Source organism: Phascolarctos cinereus, unplaced genomic scaffold, assembly GCF_003287225.1.
Source record: "Phascolarctos cinereus isolate Bilbo 61053 unplaced genomic scaffold, phaCin_HiC Scaffold_1;HRSCAF=81, whole genome shotgun sequence".
Taxonomy (NCBI): Eukaryota; Metazoa; Chordata; class Mammalia; order Diprotodontia; family Phascolarctidae; genus Phascolarctos; species Phascolarctos cinereus.
Window position 1 is genome coordinate 145417061 of NW_027555514.1, and position 22477 is coordinate 145439537.

The 22477-nt window shown below is 37.9% G+C and overlaps 1 protein-coding gene across 3 annotated transcripts in view; it reads right to left on the minus strand.

Annotated features, from left to right (window-relative positions):
* PMPCB (peptidase, mitochondrial processing subunit beta) overlaps positions 1–21953 on the minus strand; it is a 37810-nt gene extending 15857 nt beyond the window's left edge. For 2 of the 3 annotated variants that reach the window (XM_078154519.1, XM_078154521.1), the window contains exons 1-8: positions 21838–21953; positions 12156–12296; positions 11635–11721; positions 9929–10058; positions 8434–8632; positions 7860–7939; positions 4558–4670; positions 2880–3023 (exon numbers count right to left, since the gene is read on the minus strand). In XM_078154519.1, the coding sequence (XP_078010645.1) occupies positions 2880–3023; positions 4558–4670; positions 7860–7939; positions 8434–8632; positions 9929–10058; positions 11635–11721; positions 12156–12296; positions 21838–21924 (981 nt within the window). In that variant the 5' untranslated portion in view covers positions 21925–21953. Of the gene's footprint in view, positions 1–2879; positions 3024–4557; positions 4671–7859; positions 7940–8433; positions 8633–9928; positions 10059–11634; positions 11722–12151; positions 12297–21837 lie in introns of those variants that run through there. The other variant, XM_078154523.1, reaches the window with a different exon arrangement.
* Positions 21954–22477: the final 524 nt, after the last annotated feature.

The following is a 22477-nucleotide window of genomic DNA, read 5'->3' on the forward strand; positions in this document are numbered from 1 at the left end:
GTGAGATAATGTACCCCATTCTACCTCTCCCTTACCCCACCTCCCAACCCATCTCTTTTTCTCACCCCTTATTTTTTTTGCATATCATAGTCAACTCACACCTGTGTCCTCTCTAACTGTTCTGATAATGATAAAGTTCTTAGGATTTACAAGTATCATCTTCCCACATAGGAATGTAAACAGTTTAACCTTATTGCATCCCTTTTGAAATCTTTCCTGTTTACCTTTTTAGGCTTCTCTTGAATCTTCTATTTGAAATCAAATTTTCTATTCAGCTCCGGTCTTTTCATCAGGAAATGTCTGAAAGTCATTAAATATCCATTTTCTCCACTGAAGGATTATATTCAGTTTTGCTCAGGTGATTCTTGGGTGTAATCCTAGCTCCTTTGTCCTCCAGAATATCATATCCTAAGCCCTCTGATTCTTTAATTTAGAAGCTGCTAAATCTTATGTCACCCCAACTGCGGCTCTATATTTCAGTTGTTTCTTTGTGACTATTTGCAATATTTTCTCCTTGACCCAAGAGCTCTGGAATTTGGCTATAATATTCCTGGGAGTTTTTATTTTAGGATGTCTTTTCAGGAGGCAATTGGTGGATTCTTTCAATTTCCATTTTACTCTCTGATTCTAGGATATCAGAGCAGTTTGATAATTTCTTGAAATATGATTTCTATGATCTTTGTTTTTTTGATCATGGTTTTCAGATAGTCCAATAACTTAAAATTCTCTCTCCCCAATCTATTTTCCAGGTCAGTTGTTTTTTCAATTATATAGTTCATATTTTCTTCTATTTTTTTTCATTCTTTTGATTTTGCTTTATTATTTCTTGATGTTTCATGGAGTCATTATCTTCCACTTACCTAATTTTAACTTTTAAGGTGTCATTTTCTTCAGTGAGATTTTGTACCTCTTTTTTCACTTGGCCAATTCAACTTTTCAAGGAATTATTTTCTTCAGTGAATTTTTGTATTTTCCCATTTGGCCATTTCTGCTTTTTAAGGAAGTCTTCTTTTTAGTGGATTTTTGTGTATCTTTTACTATTTGGTCTATTCTGTTTTTTTAAGGTGTTACTTTTTTCAGTATTTCTTGTGCCTCCTTTAGCAAACTGTTGACTCTTTATCATGATTTTCTTGCATCATTTGTTTCTTTTCCCAATTTTTCCTCTACCTCTCTTACTTGATTTTTAAAATCCTTTTTGAGCTCTTCCAGGGCCTGAGACTAATTCACATTCTTCTTTGAGGCTCTGCATATAGATGCTTTGATTTCGTTGTCTTCTTCCAAGTTTGTGTTTTAATGTTCCCTGTCACTATAGTAACTTTCTACAGTCAGGCTCTTTTTTTTGGTGGTTGTTTACTCATTAATTGGGCTCCGTTCCCAGGTTGTAGGGGGCACTGTCCCAAGCTTGAGTCCCAAGCTGCTGTGTTCAGAACTAGTTCAAGGGGAGGGGTGTCTGTGTGTGTGTGTGTGTGTGTGTGTGTGTGTGTGTGTGTTGTGTGTGTGTGTGTGTGTGTGTGTGTGGTGTGTTTTTTAAGTTTTCCAAGGTGGTATGGTCTATAGAGAGGTATGGTCACTGCTCTCCTGGTCCGTGCTCTGTCTGGTCTATGAAAAACCACAAGCACTCTTTTCTGTCTTGGAACTGTGACCAGGGTCCCCACTCCTGTCAGTGGTCTTCCCTGCCCTGTGACTGCTTATGAGTCATGCGATACGAGTTCTGCTCCCAGTACCAACAAAGAGTCCCCTGACCAGCTATCTGAGCCTCTTACTGTCTGTGGCTAAGAACTCTGGAAGCCACTGCAGCCACCAATTCAGTCACTCCCAAGGCATGCTGTTGGCTTGCTGGACGTGGCCTGTGCTCCACTCTCACCTCAATGAGACAGACCTTTCCTGACAACCTTCTAAGCTGCCTTGAGTTTGAAAATTGTTTCACTTTGTCCTTTTGCTGGTTCTGCCCCTCTAGAATTCATTTTGAGGCATTATTTTAATACTGTCTGGAGGGGAATTTGGGAGAGCTCAGGTGAGTACCTGCCTTTATTCTGCTATCTTGGCTCCATCCCTTCTCAATCATACTTTTAAGCTACATAACATGTTATGACAGAAGAAGAAAATTTGGATTCTAATATGTCATCATATCTTGCAAAGCAAATATTGGATAGGCAAGGTCTCATGATAGAGGGTCAGCACTAGAGTCATGAAATCCTGGTTTTAAATATTGTCTCTGACACATATAGCTATACAATGATGGGCAAGATATTTACACTCTCAGAGCCTCTAGGCAATTCTCTAAGACTACAAATTATAGACAAATTGCCAATATGTATTGTTTGAGGAAATTTTCATATCAGGAGTCCCTTAAGCTAAAGAACCTAAAGGTCTGGACAAAAACCACATATATCCTTCTACTTTTTGTCAGGAACATGGAATCACTATCTTCAAAACTCTCATTCCTCAAATAAGCTTTAACTGTATATTCCACAGCAGAAATAAGTTGTAATATAAGCTCCTTGAAGTAAGAATTGTTTCCTTGTTGTCTTTATATATCCTTGTGTTTTGTACAGAATAGGTGCTTAATAAATGTTTGTTACATTCAACTGACATTTACTATTTTGAACTATTAGTTATTACCTTTCCTTTGCAGAAAGTGTTTTCCATTGAGCTGAAAATACCAGTTTCAGACTCTTTTAAATCAAAACTGGCTTATAAGTATAAAAGTAAATAAAAGTAGCAAACAAATTGACACAGCTCACAGGTCTAACTTTTTAAATGCCTAAATTCATAATACCTATTCTACCATACAAAAGAAGTAAAGGATTGACCCTTGGAAGAATAGTTTTTTAAATCAATCTTATTTAAAATGGAAAATCACCTTTAGGATCACTCACCATTCCTCCTCCAAAAGAGCGATCCCAGTTGCCAATCAGAGTATTTGCAACCATGAGAGAGATTGTGTCTGGGTGAGACCAACCAACTGCTTCAATGGCAATTGCAATGTGTGCCAAAGGCATCTTGTCATCTCTCACACGAATCTAGTTAAGATTAAGATAAGAAAAAACGACTCTAGTTAAGAAAGTGTAAAACGCAAAATGCAAGTCCAAATATGGGAAAAGCTTTATAATAAGCTTTTAATATTTCAAAAGTTCATGTTTTCAGCAGTTGTGTATCTTCCCATGCCAGGCAGAGCTAACCTGAGACAGGAGTTCCAAGCTCTGATGGGGGTCCAGGACTCATCCCAAGACATATGCTTTTCATCAGGTAACAATTAAAACTGAAAGGGAGATTAGAGATGTCAGGTCCCCCTTTCCCTTTTTGACTTTGGGATTCTTCTGACATTACAGCCCCTGCCCTCCCTTTTCCTCTTCTCTCTTCTATATTTTATGGGTTATTTTTTGATTACTGTGTTAGGGAAAGTGCTTATTTTAAGAATTAGTGTTTTGTTATAAAGAATTATATGCAAAAAAGTATATTTTCAGCAATCTCTAACAAGAGATTATAGTTTTTGGTGGTCACAGGAACCTAACACCTCCATTTCAAAACCATAAATTCAATGTATCAATATTTATATTTTTTACTTTTGCGTCATTTTCTAGGAATGTGTTACCTCCATGAAAGCTGAAGATTGTGTGTGTGTATATATACATACATATGTGTATGTATATGTATACATATGTTTACACACACATATACATCCAAGTTTCACCTCACACTCACCTTTGTCTGCTTATAGCTATCCACAAGTGGAGACTAGAAGGATATCTTTTACTTGTTTGCTACTGCTACAAGTACAAATCAAAGGCAAAGTTCTGGGGTAAAGAGAGCTCAGTTGTCTGCAAACCTGACATATAAGTGAATTGCAATATAGGAGAAGACTTTAAAAATCTCCTATGGTCAATTTATACTCTAGAAAATATAAAACAGTTCTGACCAAAGATAAAAGAAAAAAAGTCTTAGTTATAAATGGTTTAACACTGATACTATAGCTAAAAGCAAAAAGCAGTTCAGTATTACTGACTGCCCTGAACCTCTCCACTGCACTAGCTGTCTCCATCTGGCTGTTTTCTTATCTCTCCAGATTTCACTACCATGGCTGCTCTGCAATGTCACCCTGGCACATCCCTCTTCTATGCTGGCCCCAATCTACCACTGGCAAGTTTCCCCCAGGACCTCCATTTATGTGCTTCTGACTTTCCAGACTTCAACACCATGCCATCATGCACCCACATTGGGTACCTTCACACTTCTCCTCCCTACTCCCCATCTCTATTTCCAGCTCCCTCTTATGTGTTGTTTTCTCCCATTAAACTAAGTTCCTTGAGGGCAGGAGCCATCTTTTGGCTTATATTTGTATTCTTAGCACTCAGCATAGTGCCCAGCACACAGTAAGCATTTAATAAATGCTTCTTGCTGTTTTGGAACTTAAGTCCCCAGCTATCATTCCTATTAAGAAACATTTATATAGCACTATCTAACTAGCTCACTAATAAGCTATATTATGCACATATATCAATTGATATTATAAGGAAACCAATGCAAAATTCTGGCTTAGGTGGCTTGTGAATTTACCTCACTTCCTGTAAATTTGCAGGCAGGCAAAGCTGGTATTTCTCCTTCATGTGCTGATAAAGAATTACCAAAATGAAACTTTGCTAAGTCAAGCAGTGCCTCATGAGACACTCCTAAAATGAAAAGAAAATGACTTCATATGTATATAGTTTAAGTCATACAACTAAATCCTAAAATTTTCTGCTTTACCTTAAATTCTATATAGAATAAATTTCAAAGGCATCTAAGCTCAAGTGCGAATTATATTTAATTTTAAAAATTCAATTTACATACAACCTTTCAGAAATATCTACTAGGTAATGTTACTCTGCATACAATTGTCTTTAAAACTGTAACCTGAGATATTACAAGAACAGTTAATCTACACACTAAATCACAGAGAAATGGAGAGTAGATGTGGTACAAGGCACTCTGGGAGAGCCTGAAGAGGTGCTTGCATTTATACAGTTCTCAACAGATAAAGACACATTCATACCAAAATTAGCACTCTTACATGGATGTGCTAGACCCTCTTCACTGCTTATCTGACCCAATCTGAAGACACTGAAAAGCTAATAACTTAAGTTACAGTTACACCAAGACCCTGGTTAAAAATAGAAAAGATCTGCACCAGAAGTTTGGCTATTAGGTGCTGAGTTTTTTGACCACAGTAACTCAAAAAGCCATCTACCCACCCTGACATAAAACACGGGCCTTTATCTTTATCCTGAACTCTAATCTTGAACTCTAATCTCTTATCACCGACTGCCTGACAGACACTGCCACTTGGGTTATCCCATGGGCATCTCAAACTCAACACTGCCAAGAATCATGGCTCCCTCTGAATAAATACTTCCTTAATACTATCTCATCCCTATCAAGGGCAATAACAACCTGCCAGTCACCCTGGTATATAACCTGTTTGTCACCCTTGACTATTTCCTTTCCCTCACCCACTATTAGACAATCAGTAGGAAATTCTTGTAGATTCTACCTCCAAAAGATCTCTTCTACCCATCCCCTTTTCTCCACTCACATGTAGCCACCCCCTAGTTCAGGCCCTCATCTCCACTCATTTGGACCTAATTGATCTTTCTATTTCCAGTCTCTCCCCTTTCCAATACATCCTTCACACAAAAGATTGGTGATTCACTGGGAAAGAAACTCAGTTCAATTTAACAGCCTACTATGGTGCCAGGCTACAAAGGATACAAAAACAAAAACAAAATAATCCCTGCTAGTCAATAAACATTTATTATGTGCCAAGATCTGCACTAAGTTCAGGGGATACAAATATGAAAGAGACAATTCCTACCCTCAAGGAGTTTACAATTTAATGGGGAAAGACAACATACAAAAGGAAGCTGAAAAGGGTAGTGGGAAGGGAAGATACCCAGACAAGTGTCAAAGTCATCTTCCTAGGGTACAGTTCTAACCATATCATGCCCTTGCTCAAACCCATTTAGTGACTTTCCACTTAACTTTAAAATAAAATGCAGATTCTTCAAGCTGGCATTAAAGCTTTCCACAATCTAACTTGAACCTTTCCAGCCCCCCCCCTTTTTAATATTACTCTTCTTTATAAACTCTGTCTTTTTTTTTCCTTTTAAGAACCATGTCTTTAATAGGTGTTACTATACAGAATGTTTATCATCAAATTGTTTAGAATGAAAAGCTTTCAAAAGGTGAAACCTAGCAGGAAAAAAAAAACTATGTAGGAATAGAATGAAATACATCTCATCATTGACATAATTTCTGCTACTAGAATTATACTATGAATGCTTCCAGGGAAACTACAGATAAGCTTATATCCCAATATTGTTACTCAGTTACAAAAAGCAATCATTCTACACACCTAAGCAATAGGCTGCTACATGTTAAATATAAAAGAATAATAGTAGGATAATGATTTGATGAACTCTGTCTTTCAACAAAACTGACTACCAGCTGTTCCCTGAAGTTGGCATCCCATTCCCTGCCTCTGTCCCCAACACCAGAAGTGCATACCTGCCTGTCAGAATTCTTGTATTCCTTCAAAGGTTAGATTAGGTACTAAGTCTTCAGTGAAGATGTCCCTGATACTCCCAGGTATCAATGCTCTTTCCCACTTCAAATTAACTTGCATTTTAAAAAATTTATGTACATCTCATATTCTCCTGTATTAGTTAAGGTCAGAACCTCCACTGAAAGAGGCCATTCAGGCCAGCCATCTCTTCATTTCCCACTAGGCTGCATTCCTTTAGATTTCTCTATCACGTCCCCTCACTGGATGCCTTCCCTTCCTTTCCCATCCCCCTTTCTCTTTTCCTTTTCTGTACTGTCTTCCACCATCAGATTGTAAATTCCTTGAGGGCAGGGACTGCTTTTCTTTTTATATTTATATCCCCAGAGCTTAACACAGTGCCTGGCACATAGTAGACCCTTAAGAAATGTTTATTAACTGGAAGGGGATATCTTGTTTTTGTCTTCGTATTTTTTGTAGCCTGACACAATGCCTTGCACGTAGTAGGCTTCCCAATGAAATCACCAATCTTTTGAAGTATATGCAATGTTACATAATAAGTATCAGGAACATAAAGGTGAACAGAGATGTACTTCTAACCCCCAAGCAAATTACAATCTAGAATAAACAGGGAAAACTGGAAAACCTGGAAAAAGGAGAAACAAAGCATCCTGATAGTTAACTTAAAATAGGTGAGGGAAAACAATGTAACAGGGAGACCTTTGCTCTACAGTGATTCATTATTTTCTGTCCCTATGCTACCAAACAAGTGGCACCAAACTTCGGGGAGCTTTATTGTCATGTCTGAGCATTCAGATGCCTGCTGTTTCCAATGGAAACTTTAAGTATTTTCCACTCCATGATATACTGCCCAGCTCCACATTTTGCTGAAAGCAAGCTTAGCAGAAACATAGACAGTGGTCATTAAAAAGAAGTCAAAAGCTGATGTTCAAAAAATATTTGTTAGAGAAATAAACTTAAAAGTCTCCAGAGATTAAACTACCTTCCAAGCAAAAACGTATCCCACTATTTCTCTGGTTCTTAACTTTACTACCTGGAAACAGTTAATAATTTGCTCTATAACTGAAGCTTATTATTTAAGACACAAAGAAGTTTATATCTTTCAAAATGAATGAAATATGTACTCCATTTCCCCTCCCTCTACTTTAGGCTTTTATAGACTTAGTAATTTAGCTATTAAATGAGGAGCTACAGGGGGCACTTCCCAACCAGTTTAAACTAATATAAGAAACCATGGAAAAGAGCCCTAATGAAATGGACACAAAAGCATAACAAATACTTTGCACTTCTGATCACCTACCTCCAGCAGCAGCAAGCACAATCCTTGGACCCTTATAATGTGTTGTTATGTATTCCACTAAGTCTTTACGGTTTATAGATCTGAAAGTAGAAAAAGAAAGGTGGTTAAAAGGGAAAAGAAAGAAAAGTGGAATACCCTTGACTTCCAATATGCCCTTTAAGGTGTCCTATAATAACATGTGCCATATATGCAGAAAGAAGCATCTCAACTGTCATATTTCATAATACAGAAAAAGGCAGAAGCATCTGTATCTCTCATCTATACCCATGAGCAGCCTTGACTTAAAGTGAAGTCCTACCTAATAACGGATTCTTCCAAATTTTAAGGGCTTGTAAATGTTAAGTGCCAATTCAACAAACATTAATAAGGAGTCATGTGGGATTAAGTGCAGCAAACTAAAATATAGCTATGTTTTCATGTTTATAAGATGATTAAACCATGAAATCTAGAGTCTCTAAAGTTCACACTCCCAAGCATGGAAGAAGCAAGGCTCTCTCATGGCAGCCCATGACTGATGATTTACCAGATCATTTCCTATACTCACAAACTCCTGAGCAGTAGAGAACACACTCACTTTATATTTTCTGTTGGCCCTAAAATCGTCCGTCCAAGGGCGGTATTTTGATAGGCTGTAGCATGAAGATAATCAAAAACAACTTCTTGTAAATTGGTTTCAACTTCCTGCATCTCTCGGAGGATAACTCCACGTTCACGTTCAATCTCAGCTTCTCCCAATGTACTGTTTTGTATTATATCAGCAAGAATTTCTACCGCTATTAAAAGGAAAAGTTCAAGAATTACAATTTTTAGAGCACAATCTGGGTTTTTGAGAGCTGTCCTAAGGATAGGAAGACTGGATTCAAATTCTGTCTCTAAAATATACCAGTTATATAATGCTGGGCAAGTTATTTAACCTCTCAGTCCCCTCGGCCACTCTGCAAGACTATAACTTGGATGCCAAAATACTTCAGCAGAATGATATTCCTCACTGGAGTTTTCTATATGAATGAAATAAGTCTGGTAGAAAAACAAACAAACAAAAAATGGTTGTCATCAAAACTACCCAGTGCTGGGCAAAAAAGAAAAACAGATAAGTAGAATACAATAGATATCCAAAGCATCTAATAAAATGTAAACAAAAGATTACTGTTCATAGAAATTTAAAAATGGGAAAGGATTCATTATTTAACAAATGTTTCTATTTTTTGTCTGGATTCATGGTTTCATTGGAGTAGAGAAAGGTCAGCCGAGAACTCCCTCTATCAATGCAGATCAACAATTAATACCTTTTGTAATTTAAACTTACAACTATCCAAAAATAGGCTGAGGAAACATTGGCTAGGCTGAAACTCTTATGAAAAGACTGTGATTTTAGTTGACTTCAGTTGATTGCGCACTCAGTATAAGTCAATAATGAGAAATAGGAGCCAAAAAAGCTAATTTAGTCTCAAGTGACCAAAAATAATATCCAGAATTAGGGAAGCAGAGGTCTCATTCTGCCTTGGTCAGTATGTATACAGAATGCTGTGTTAGTTCTGGGCACCACATTTTAGAAAGGGATCTTTGGCAACAAGGCATCCAGAAGTGAGAGACTACTAGGGTGATGAGATTCAAAACTGCATGATACGGAAATAGTCTGGAAAAGCTGAATACATTTACACTTACAATCAGACTAGGAATGTGTGACATAAGGGTGGTGAAATATTTTAAGAGTTGTTTTTAAAGAACAGGCATAAGACTTATTCTGCTGAGATGGAAGAACTAGAACCCACTGTAGAAATTATAAGGAGGTAGATTTCAGAGCTGTCAAAAAATAAAATCAGTTGTCCTGTGAGACAGGGAGTCCTTCGTTATTGGAGGTATTCATACAGATGACTATCAGGAATATTGTAAAGCATTCATCCACTCAAGAGGGGGTTGGACTAGAAGACTACTAAGATCTTTTCCAACTCTACAATTCTATTCTTCTAAAGCTCTCATGAGAAAATGAAAAGTAATAAGAACCCCAAGAAAAATATAATACCCTCAAGAAATAGTTTCAGAATTTTGCAAATACAAAAAATAAATACCTCTTGGCAAATCTTTTGAGAAAGCCTTGGCATAATATACTGTTTGCTCTCTAGATGTGTACGCATTTAGGTGAGCACCCATGTTCTCAATCTCAAGCTCCAGATCTAATTGAGATCTTTTTTTGGTGCCCTGAAACAAAAGGGGGAGAAGAGTGGATGAAGTGGAGAGTTGGTTAAGTCCATGTATAGTCCTCAACTTAACAAAAACAACAGTTTTTTTAAATTAAATTTTATTTTCAGGTTCAATTCACTCCTTCCACTTCCCCAACTATAGAGAAGGGAAAACAAACAAAATTGCAAATATGTAAGTTACACAAAACAAATTCCTGCATTAGCCAAATCAAGGAAAAAAATGTGCTTCAATCTAATCTGTACTCTGAGTTTTACCATAAGTCCTTTGGAACTGTGGTTAGTCATTGTATTGATCAGTGCTACTAAATCTTTCAAAGCTGTTTATTCTTACAATATTGCTGCTACTGTGTAAATTGTTATCCTGGTTCTGCTTATTCACTTTGCATCAGTTCATACACATCTTCCCAGGTCTTTCTAAAACCATTTCCTTCATCATTTCTTATAGCATAATAGTATTCCATCATAGTCATATACCATAACTTGTTCAGCCTTCCCCAAGTGATGCATACCTCTCAGTTTCCAATTCTGTGCCACAACAAAAAGAACTGCTACAAACACTTCTATACATATAGATCCCTTTCCTCTTTCTTTTATCTCTTTTAGGTAAAGACCGAGTAGCAGTATGCACAGTTTAATAGCTTTTTAGAAAAAATTCCAAATTGCTTTCCAGAATGGTTGGACCAGTTCATTTTTCACCAACCTGTGAAGTACCTGTTTTCTCACAGCCCCGCCAGCATCTGTCATTTCCCTTTTTTGTCAACACAGCCACTTGATGGTTGTGAGGTGGTAGCTCAGAGAACAGCAATTATTTTTAAGTGCCTATTATGTTCAGAGCACTGCACCCAGGCTCCATGTAAGGTACAAAGTTTATATGAGAAAGGTTTCCTGCCCTTACAGAGCTTAAAGGTGAGGGAGGTGAGATGACACAACTACTACAAATAAATCATACATAGTGGGTACATAAGAGAGGTGCTATAAACATCACATAAGGACTAGGAAGTACATGAGCAGAAGTCAATTTCAAGTAAACTATCTTGACTACTTGAGGGAAAAGTACATAGGGCTTTAGAGCAACTAAGTGGTGCAATAAATAAAATGGTTGGGTTTGGAGTCAGGAAGACCTGACTTTGAATCCCATCTCAAATACTTACTAGCAATGTGACCCTTGGCAAGTCATTTAACCTCAGTTTGCCTCAACTTCTTCGGTGACCATAATAGCACCTGCCTCCCAGGGTTATTGTGAGAATTAATGAGATAACATTTGCAAGCACTTAGTGCCTGACACACAACAAATGCTTAATAAATCCATTGTTCTTTTCTTTCTTTCCTTCTCAACTGGTACCCATTCAGATTATCCTTAGATTACAAAAAGCTTTTTTTAAACTTTAAATTCAAGTATAAACAATGTTTTGAGGGTGCCACTGAAGACCAGCAAAGACAAAGGAATGTCTTACAGTAGAAATGAATAACATATGCACTCCACCACAGATAATTAATCAGTATTACAGTTTAATGAATGACTTAGTATTTACCATCTCCTAAAGAAAATATATTAAACAAATCTAACAACTTGCCTTGAAAGCCATATGTTCCAAAAAATGAGCTGTTCCATTATTCTTCTCGTTTTCATATCGACTTCCAGCATCAATCCAAAGTCCAACCTTATTAAAATACCAAAAAACAAAAACAAAAAAATTACAAAACACCATCAATTTTGGTTTGTGACCTCCTCCCTCTTCTTGAAATATCTCATCCAATATTAATACAAAGCCATGTATTCACTGTAGTGAATTAATAATTCATTTATAGTACTGAACAGGACTCAAGATGTGGGGTCATCAAGACTGTTACAAGATAACTACAAAATTACGCTTGCTACCATGACAAAAGTGTTAATACATTATAAGAGCCAAAAGAGATACTAGAAAGGGTAGCCAAGAACATTCTGGGCATATGGCCACCATTAGAAACCAAAGACATAGTTGCTAGGAATCTATCAAGCAAAGCACTTAGGTGCTGAAGAGCAGATTTACAGTCAATAGTTGTCCTCTCCAAATGAATGTTCACCCAAAAAAAGGTTGCCTATGTTACCTACTGTGCATGTTGAGAGGCCAGAGTCTTCAGAGGCTACCCTGAGTCCATTTTCCAAAGTTGTTACTCTCGTCTCAGGAACATTTAAAACTACTTGTGCAGCTGCTTGTGTGCTTCTTAATCTGTTCACTCCAAAATTTATGGGCTGGAAAAAAAATTACAACAAATACACTCTAACATTAATGTTAAAGAATCTTTTTCTACAGCCAATTTTCAGTTATAAAAATATGAGATCTCTGTATATCTTAGAATTTTTTACAACCTTAGGATTCTCCCTTCCCTGGAAGAGTGTAGTAGAAAGAATTCTAACCTTTAAGTAAAGAAATTCGAACATAAATTCCAGTTCTGACAATAGCTGTGTAAGTATATACAAGTTATTTGAGGAAACTGAAGATCACTTTCCTCACCTATAAATGGGGATAATATTAGCACTAACTACATCAGAGTTGCTAAAGGAAAAAAAATCTGTAAACCTCAAAGCACTAAGTAAATGTGAGTTACTAGTAGAGAAGCCATTCAAAATGGTGGATCTTTGTTAAGGAACAGTTCATAAAGCTTCTTAAGAAATGGTTGATAGAACTCTCCTGATCAATGTATCAGTATCAGGTAGGCTCCATCTTTGATAATCCATGTGAAATTCTTGCCTTCCCTCCAACACTTCCATTCTCATCTCCATAATCCCTCACCAACAAAACAACAATAAGTACAGATTAATAAATTAGAATTCACTATCTGAATCCCAACTTTTCCAAGTTTTCATTTAGTATAATGTAATGAAAAGAGCCTAGACTTGGAATCAGAAGACATAAGATTGAATTCATCAATCAATCAATAATCATTTATTAAACACGTACTATGTGGGTGCCAGTGCCAAGGCAATATGCTAATAGCTGGGGTTACAAAAAGAGGAAAAAGACTGTCCCTTCTCTCAAGGAATTCACAATCCAATAAGGGAGAAAACAAACAAATATGTATATCGAGCTATATACAGGACAAATATGAAATATAGACGTAAGAGAAGGCACTAGAATTAAGAGGGGTTGGGAAAAGCTTCCTATAGTAGATGGGGCTTTAGATGAGACTTAAAGGAAGCCAGAGAAGCCAAGAAGCAGATATGGAACAAACAGAGAAAATGCCCCGAGTAAAGAGATGGAGTGGCTTGTTTAAGGATTAGCAAAGAGGCCAATGTCTGGTGGGGAATAAAGTGTAAAAAGACTGGAAAATTAGGAGGGGGCTAGATTATGAAGTGCTTTGAATGTTAAACTGAGTATTCTGTATTTGATCCTGGAAGCCATAGGGAGTGGCTGGAGTTTTTTGAGTAGGAAGGTGGCATGAGTTTGTGCTTTAGGAAAATCATTTTGGTGGCTGAATAAAGGATGGACTGGATTGGGGAGACCTGTGGCAGGGAGATCCATCAACAAGCTATTACAATAGGCCAAGTGTGAGGGGATATACTGCCACCACTTTGGTGGTGGTAGTATAGAAAGAAAAGCACATGTTTGAAAGGTGCTGAAAAGGTACAATCTACAGGCCTTGACAACAGGTTGAACATGAGGAGGTGACAGTGAGGAGTTGAGGCCACATGTGGCCCTCTAGGTTCTCAACTATAGCCCTCTGACTGAATCCAAACTTCACAGAACAAGTCCCCTCAATAAAAGAATTTGTTTTGTAAAACCTGGACTCAGTCAAAAGGCCACACCCAAGGACCTAGAAGGCCACATGTGGCTTCGAAGCTAAAGGTTCCCCACCCCTGGACTAGGAGGATAGTGATACCCTCTGTAGTATTAAGGAAGGTAGAAGGGTTTAGGAGAAAAGGTAATGAATTCAGTTTTGGAATTCAGTTGAGTTTAAAATGTCTACTGATATCCACTTGGAGATAATCTGAAAGGCAGTTGGTGATGACAGATTGGAGGTTAACAATAAGGGTGGGGCAGGCTGAATCTCCTGACTCTAGCCAGTTAAATTTTTTTTTTTAATTACCTTGGGTAAATCTCAATTGCACTTGAGCATTTGTACTACCTGCCTCACAATGTCGTTGTAAAGATCAAAGGAAATTACAGACTCAAAGCACTTTGTACTCATAAAATCCTATATAAATAATTTAACAGACATTAAAATTACAATCTAAAGTTATTATACAACTACAAATATAAAAGACAAGGGACATACAAGCAGATGTCTGGAGCTCAGCCATAAAGGAGAGACAAAAGTGGGCATAACTGGATTTCAGCTTTTAGATTGTTTGTTAGGATTTAGCAGGAATGTGCTAATTGCCAATTAAAGGCAGCAGAGCAAAAATCTTCCCGGGAGAGAGATCGTAGTTAATAAATTAAACTTCACTCCGTTAACACCCTTCTTCTTCCCGGGCCTTCCCTCAGTCCGCTGCACTCCCACCCAAGACATTTCTTGCCACACATTTCTGGCAAACAGTTACCCAGAAAGATTAACTAGTCAAGTTACTTATAAGAACTAGAACTAGAATCAGTGCTTCAAGCAAGTATGGGGAATAAAGAAAATTATAAAGTGATCTGTCAAGAGCGTGCTATGTTTATGTTTCTGCTGGTACCAAGTAATACCTATATATAACAAGCTGGTCTCCATCAGTGAAGATAAAAGGATAAAAAGTGCAATCTCTTCTCTCCAGTTGTGAGAAAATGAAATGTAGAATCATAGATTTAGGACTGGAAGGGACCTTGGAGGTCACCTACTCCAACCACCATGCTTTAAAGATGAGGAAACTGAGGCATTCCAAGCAAAAATGGAAGGGGTATTAGAAGGTAAAACTAAAGAAAAAAGATTTAACACGATAGAGGGAAATTCCATTGTAGGTATGGAAACTGGAAGATAGGGAAGATTCTTAAAAAAAAAAATAGGCAATAAGGACCAGAAACAGAGCAAAGGTAGGGAGCACTCAAATCTGGGAAGTAGTTTCCTCTGATCCAAAGTTTGATGACATGAACACACAGGCACCATCAGTTGAGAGGTCACTCAGAAATAGTCAAAGGAGGAACAGACAAGTAATGGTGGTTAATGACCCCCAAGTGAGGGATACCAGAATGGTCATGAGTCAGACTGACATGAAAAACAGAGGCCTGCAATCTTTCCAGTTTCTGTACTAAGTGGTTTTTTTTAAATAGTATTTTATTTTTTCCAATTACATGTAAAGATAGTTTTCAACATTCATTTTTTATTAGATTTTGAGTTCCAAATTTTTCTCCCTCTCCCACACCCTCCTCAAGACAGTAAGCAATCTGATATAGGTTATATATGTACAATCATGTTAAACATATTTTCTCATTAGTCATGTTGTGAAAGAAGAAACAGAACAAAAAGGAAAAGCCACAAAAAAAAGTGTAAATAGTATGCTTCGATCTGCATTCAGACTCCATAGTTCTTTCTCTGGATGTGGATAGCATTTTTCATTGTGAGTCTTTTAGAATTGTCTTGGATCATTTTGTTGCTGAGAAGAGCTAAGTCAATCAATCATAGCTGATCATCGCACAATGTTGCTGTTACTGTGTACAATGGTCTCCTGGTTCTGCTTACTTCACTCAGCATCAGTTCATGTAAGTCTTCAGATTTTTCCAAAATCTGCCTGCTCATCATTTCTCATAGCACAACAGTATTCCATTACGTTCATATTCTACAACTTATTCAGCTATTCCTCAAATGATGGGCATTCCTTCATTTCCAATTCTTTGCCACTACAAAAAGACCTGCTATAAATATTTTTGTACATGTAAGTCCTTTTTAATGATCTCTTTGGGATACAGACCTAGTAGTGGTACTGCTGGATCAAAGGGTATGCATAATTTGATTGGCCTTTGGGCATAGTTCCAAATTGCCCTTCAGAATGGCTGGATCAGTTCACGACTCTACCAATAATGCATCAGTGTCCCAATTTTCCCACATCTTCTCCATGGGTGATTCTTGTTAACACGAATGAACCACCAGGAAAACCTATGGATTAAGGATTATGAAATCCTCGGCAAAAATCTAATGATCTCAGGGACAAATATGTTTTCATCACTACTGCAGTCAATGAAGGAGTGAATTTAGAAAGTCAAAGTTTAAGAAGATAGTGTCTAAGAATGTGTTTTAAGTTTCTTGACCATGGCTTAAAATATAAGTATTATCCACTGAAATAAAATATTGATGGGCTGTTTACTAAGGAGGAAGCATACTTTAAAAGGGCTAGTAAAAATATATTTGCCTGAAATCTCATAAATCAACAATGAAGAAGGCTTTACAGTGAAAAGAGAGAGATAATCTAAGCCCAGTACCATAGAAAACAGTATAAAATAGAATGAAGAATAACCAAGAGAAAAACAAGTAATTCCTGAGAGACAGTATCCAAGAAAAGAACTAGCAATAAAATCCAAGGTCTTAGAGATCTATAAATAAATAGACAAGATATGGACGAAACAGGGCGAACTTATGATTCTAAAGAAACAATTCTAAAGGAAAGAGGGAAATTTGACCTCATTGGTATCACTGAGACTTGAACAGAATGGGACTCATAACTGATCTATGAAATGGTCTTATTTAAAAGGAAGAAAATAGATCAAAGGAGTGGTGACATAGCACCGTACATTGAGAAAAACTTATTTGAGGAAAGGCAGGAACCAACGGAGGAAATATGGTAAACATCTGTGTGAAGATTGTTAGGAAAAAAATACTGTATTGAAAAAATTACAGACCACCTTGACTGGAGGAATTATGTAAGTCTGAGAAACAGACCAAAAATCAAGTAGGAAGCATGATCTTCTAGTAATCCAGGATATCACCAGTCTAGGCATCTGTAGGACTTCTCTCTAACCAAAGCAGAGCAGCCAACAAATTTGTGACTTCACAACTTCATCTTTTAAAAGGTAGAGAAAGCTCAAGTGGAGCTACTATTCTTAATCTCTTTCTGACCAGCAAAGAACTGCTTATTAAAGTAGAAATTACAGCAAATAACCAATTAAACATAGAACTTGTGGTTTTTTAATTATTTATTTTTAGTTTTCAACAATCACTTCCACAAACTTTTGAGTTTTAATTTTTCCCCCTCTCCCTCCCCAAGATGGCATGTAATCTGATACAGGCTCTACACATACATTCCTATCAAACATTTTCACACTGGTAATGTTGTAAAGAAGAATTATAAACAATAGTAGGAACCACAAGAAAGAAGAAACAAAACAAAACAGAAGAAAAAAAAGCAAACAGTATGCTTCAATCTGCATTCAAACTCCATAGTTCTTTCTCTGGATGTGGTTAGTATTTTCCATCACAAGACTTTTGGAGATGTCTTAGATCCTCACACTGCTGAGAAGAGCCAAGTCGATCAAAGTTAGTCATCGTACAACATGGCTGTTACCATGTGCAACGTTCTCCTGGTTCTGCTCACTTCACTCAGCATCAGTCCATATAAGCCTTTCTGTGTTTTTCTGAGGTCTGCCTGCTCATCATTTTCTTAAAGCACAACAGTATTCCATTACATTCATATACCACAACTTGTTCAGCCACTCCCCAATTGATGGGTATCCCTTCAATTTCCAATTCTTTGCCACCACAGAAAGAGCTGCTATAAGTATTTTTGTACATGTGGGTCCTTTTCTCATTTTTATGATCTCTTTGGGAAACAGCCCTAGAAGTGCTATTGCTGGGTCAAAGGGTATGCAGATTTTTATAGTCCTTTGGGCATAGAACTTGTGATTTTAAAAAAGAAGAAGAAAGCAGAAAAATTAAACCGATGTACCTATATTTGAGGAGACTGGATTTCAAAGGATTTAAAGGAAGGATGGTTGGGATCCACATTAAGATGACTAAAAAGGAAACTCACCAACCAATTCAGATTTTTAAAAAGCACTACAAAAGGTAGAAGGGCAAGTAATTTAAGATGAATATAAAGTAGTACAGTTCAATAAGAATGTCAGAAGTATTAAAACCCAGAATGAGAGGCTGTGAATGCTAATGATGACTTAGCAAAAAAGGAGTTTTTAACTTTTGTATATTGGGGTCAAAAGGAGGATAAAAGAAAGGATAGGACAATAATTAAGATGTAATGGTAATGAGAATCCTTATTACTTTTATTTTCTCTTGCAAGAAGAATGGTCTTTGGATGGAGAAGAATGGAACAAAAATGGTTAACAAGGAGCTGAAAACCAAGGATAAGTAAGGTGGTAGTAAAAAAACAAACAAAACTCCACTTATCTGTTTTCAAGGAGTTGAAGTAAGCAGGCCTAGACAAACTATATCATAGGCTACTGAAAAAACTAATAGATGTGAATGCTGAGTCACTCTGCTGGCAATCTTCAAAAAATTATGGAGAATGGGAGGGACATTACAAGACTAGAATAAAGGAAATGTCCTGTATAGTGGATGGGATAGTGACCTTGACTTTGCAAAGTCTTAGAAAACATACACATAAGCATTTATAAAGGGAAGCAATGATTCCTAAAAGGCAGCATGACCCCATCAAGATCAGGTTATATCAAACTGACATTTCCCTTTCTGACTGGGTAACTAGACTGGGAGATAAGGAGAATGTCAAAGTATATATTTTAGTAAAGAATTTAGTAATGATTTTGACAAAGCCTCTAAAGCTGGAAAAAAGCTTACAAGTCATCTAGGCCAGTGGTGTCAAACTCAAATAAAAACAGATCCATAGGGGCAGCTAGGTGGCCAGTGGACAGAGCACCAGCTCTGAAGTCAGGATGACCTGAGTTCAAATCCAGCCTCAGACCAAACACTTGACACTTACTAGCTGTGTGACCCTGGGCAAGTCACTTAACCCCAACTGCCTAAAAATTAAAAAAAAAAAGCAAAAAAGCAAAACCAGATCCATGCAGGAGCATATTGAATTAAAAAACAACAGATTATCATTATCTATTTCTTCTAGGCAGCTAGGTGGCACAGTGAATACAGCACTGGGCCTGGAGTCAGGAAGACCTGGTTCAAATCCAGCTTCAGCATTTACTACCTATGTGACCCTGTGCAAGTCATTTTACTTCTGTTTGCCTCAGTTACCTTAACTGTAAAATGGAGGAAAATAGTACCTACCTTACAGGGTGGTTGTGAGGATCGGATAAGATAATATTTGTAAAGTGCTTAGCATAGGGCCTTGTTCACAGTACATGTCATATAAATGCTATTATTGTTGTATTGCGCTGTTTTTATTTATTTTGTTAAACATTTCTCAATTACATCTTAATCTGGTTCCTATAGCACAGAGTGGAGATAGAGGTTGTCAAGGTGAGTTTGATCTAGATTGAAGTTAATTTTACATGTGAAAAAAACTAGGCCAAGGCAGAGTGACTTCCCAAGGTCAATCAGAGCTGAGATTCAAACACAGGACCTTTAATTTCAAATCCAGTCCACTTTTCACTATACCATGAATCTTTTGACAAGATGGAGATATACTGGTTAGATGACAGGTAAAGTAAATTTAGAAATGACTAAATAACCATACCTAAGAAGTAGTTACTAATAAGTCAATGTCAAATTGTCAAGTTAACTGACTCAATTCAACTTAACTGAATTCTCCAAAGTAAACAGCTAGTTAGTGACAAAACTGTGATTAGTAGAGTACCCAGGGATATGCCCTTAGTTCTCTGCTTTTCAACATAAAATCACAGACGTGAACTGGAAGGAACTATAGAGATTATCTAGTTCATCCCTACATTTTACAGCTGTGAGCAAACTGAGGTCCTAGTGAGTAGCTGACTTGTCCAAGTCATACAGGTAGCAAGCAGCAGTGCTAGAATTCAAACTCGGGTCCTCTGACTAAACTCAATGCTTTTTCTTGTTTTGTTTTTGTTTTTTGATGAGGCAATGGAGTTAAGTGACTTGCCCAGGATCACACAGCCAGTGAGTGTTATGTGTCTGAGGCTGGATTTGAACTCAGGTCCTCTGACTCCAAGGCTGGAGCTCTATCCACTGCGCCACCTAGCTGCCCCAACTCAATGCTTTTTTCACTCCAAGCATCCTGGATCTCCCCAGCTACAAGTACTTCCTCCCTTCATCTCCATGATCTTGTATTTAGTGTGTATTTTGTCAAACACACACACACAAAATATATGTATGTATAGGTATATATACACACATGTACATGCAAGTTCGAGCAGGCTCTCTGGCAAAGATCAGTAAAAAGAACTGGGGTTATTTAGCTTGGAGAAGATTTAGGGAGGACAAGACAGATATTTTCAAGTGCTTGAAAAGCTGTCAAATAGAAAAGGGATTAAAATTGCTCTGCATGGCTCCAGATAGAATAACTATGTTCAGTGAAAATGGCAGGGAAGCTCTTGTAGGCTAAATGTAAGGAGAACCTTTGTAATAATTACAACTGCCCAAAAGAGGCTACCTCAGGAGGCAGTGGATAATGCAATAAAGTACCGAGGTTACACAATGGAGAGAGAGCACTGGATTTAGGCGTCTAAAACCTGCCTCAGGTACTCACTTAGGTGTGTGACCCTGAACAAGTCACTTAACTCCTGTCTTCCTCAGTTTCCTTACATGAAAAATGAGGATACTAATAGTACTGTGCAAAGCACTGGGAATACAAAGACAGTCAAAAACCAGTCCCTGCTCTCATAGAGCACCATCTAATGAGGAAGGTAACATGCAAACAACCAGATGATCTATGCAGGATAAATTAGAGACAATCAACAAATGGGAAGGCTCTAAGATTAGGAAGGGCTAGTGCCTGGGTTCAAATCCTAACTCTGCTACCTACTTAGACAAATCACTTAAACATTTTGGCATTAGTATTCTAATCTATAAAATGAGAATGTTGGACTGGCAGCTGAGGTCCCTTGCAGAGGTAAATTTATGATGCTAAGAATAGCGGTACCAAGATGTGAAAAAAAGAGTTTCAACAAGAATGTATGATGGCTCTGAGTATGACGGCAAGAGGTGGAACAGAGAGGAGGACTACGAGTCAGGCACTTAACTCATTCACTCAAGTCCCTGAAAAAGTCTTGTAGGATGGCACCAACTCCCCACTTTTGAGGAAAACAAGGAATTCAGTTTTATACGAGCATGAGGTAATAGAAGGCCACGTGGACGTTCCAAAATAATTTTTAATACAAGTTTCGATACAGGAACAAAAGAGGATACACAGAGGATTATACCAATATAATCTGCATATTCCGAGAAATGTAGTTAGCGTTTTTGATTTAAGATTTTTACCAGCGTGGTGCACTCACAAGATACAATCAATCTAGTTCACACTCAACCCATAGTGGAAAGTTGGATTTGAAATCAAGAGGACCTGAGCTTGACGAGAAGAAGGGATATTTACAGCTCCTGCGAAAGAATGTACATCACTTAAATTTCCCAGGCCTCCACCACCTTTGGCCTAGATGACCACTAGAGCCCTTTCCAGCACCAGAAGCTCAGGTTCCCGTAATTCCTACGACACTAAACCTCGGCCTGTAACCCATCCAATGAGGAACTCCTCAGGAATCAGGTGCGCCGCAATGCCCGCCGGGACTTGTAGTCTCCGGACCGCGTCAGTTCCGCTCAGTCATGCTGGGCCCCCTAGCGGTGCCATCTTCATCACCTCAGGCCAAGGCAGCTTCCAGGTCTCCGACTGAGAAACCAGAGCCCGCCGCTCACCTTCCCCTTTACCTCAACACTGACTCCGTCCCTTCTAGTTTTCGACCCGCGACCGAATGGCCAGCGCGGCACGTGTAACTCACCCTCCGGGGCAGGAACTTGTTCGACAATCCCCAGAGACGCCTGGGCCCCGGCAGCAGTAAGGAACGAACACCAGCAAACGTCGCCATCTTGACTGGGGATGTGCCGGAATCGAAAAGCGGGGGGAGGGGGGGGGGGACGCGCGACGGGAACTTCCGGGGTGTTCTGGAAATACGTCGTCTTTGCCGGGGAAGTGGGGCCTCGATCGCCATCGTGTGGCCGTGTTGGAGAATGACACATGCCTCCTGTAAAGGGAAGGGAAGAATACATGACATTATCCATTTTCATAAAATGATCAAGCTTTTAAAAAATATTTTATATTTTATTAAATTTGTTTCCACCGTAACGCCGTGCATTTTATTTTATGCATTTACAAACATTATTCTTTTTAAAATATTTATCTCATTGGATCCTTGCAACAACCCTGGGAGGTAAGGTGCTATTATCATCCTCCTTTCAAGTTGAGGAAACTGAGGCAAATAGAAGTTAAGTGAATTGCCCAGAATCACACATCTAGGAAGTGCCTGGGACCCAATTTGTTTTGGTTATTCTTTTTATTTCTTTTTTTTGTTGTTGTTTTCACTGTCATTTTACTTTGCTCATTTGTTATTTTATCCATTAGATTTTCTTTTCTCTTTTTTT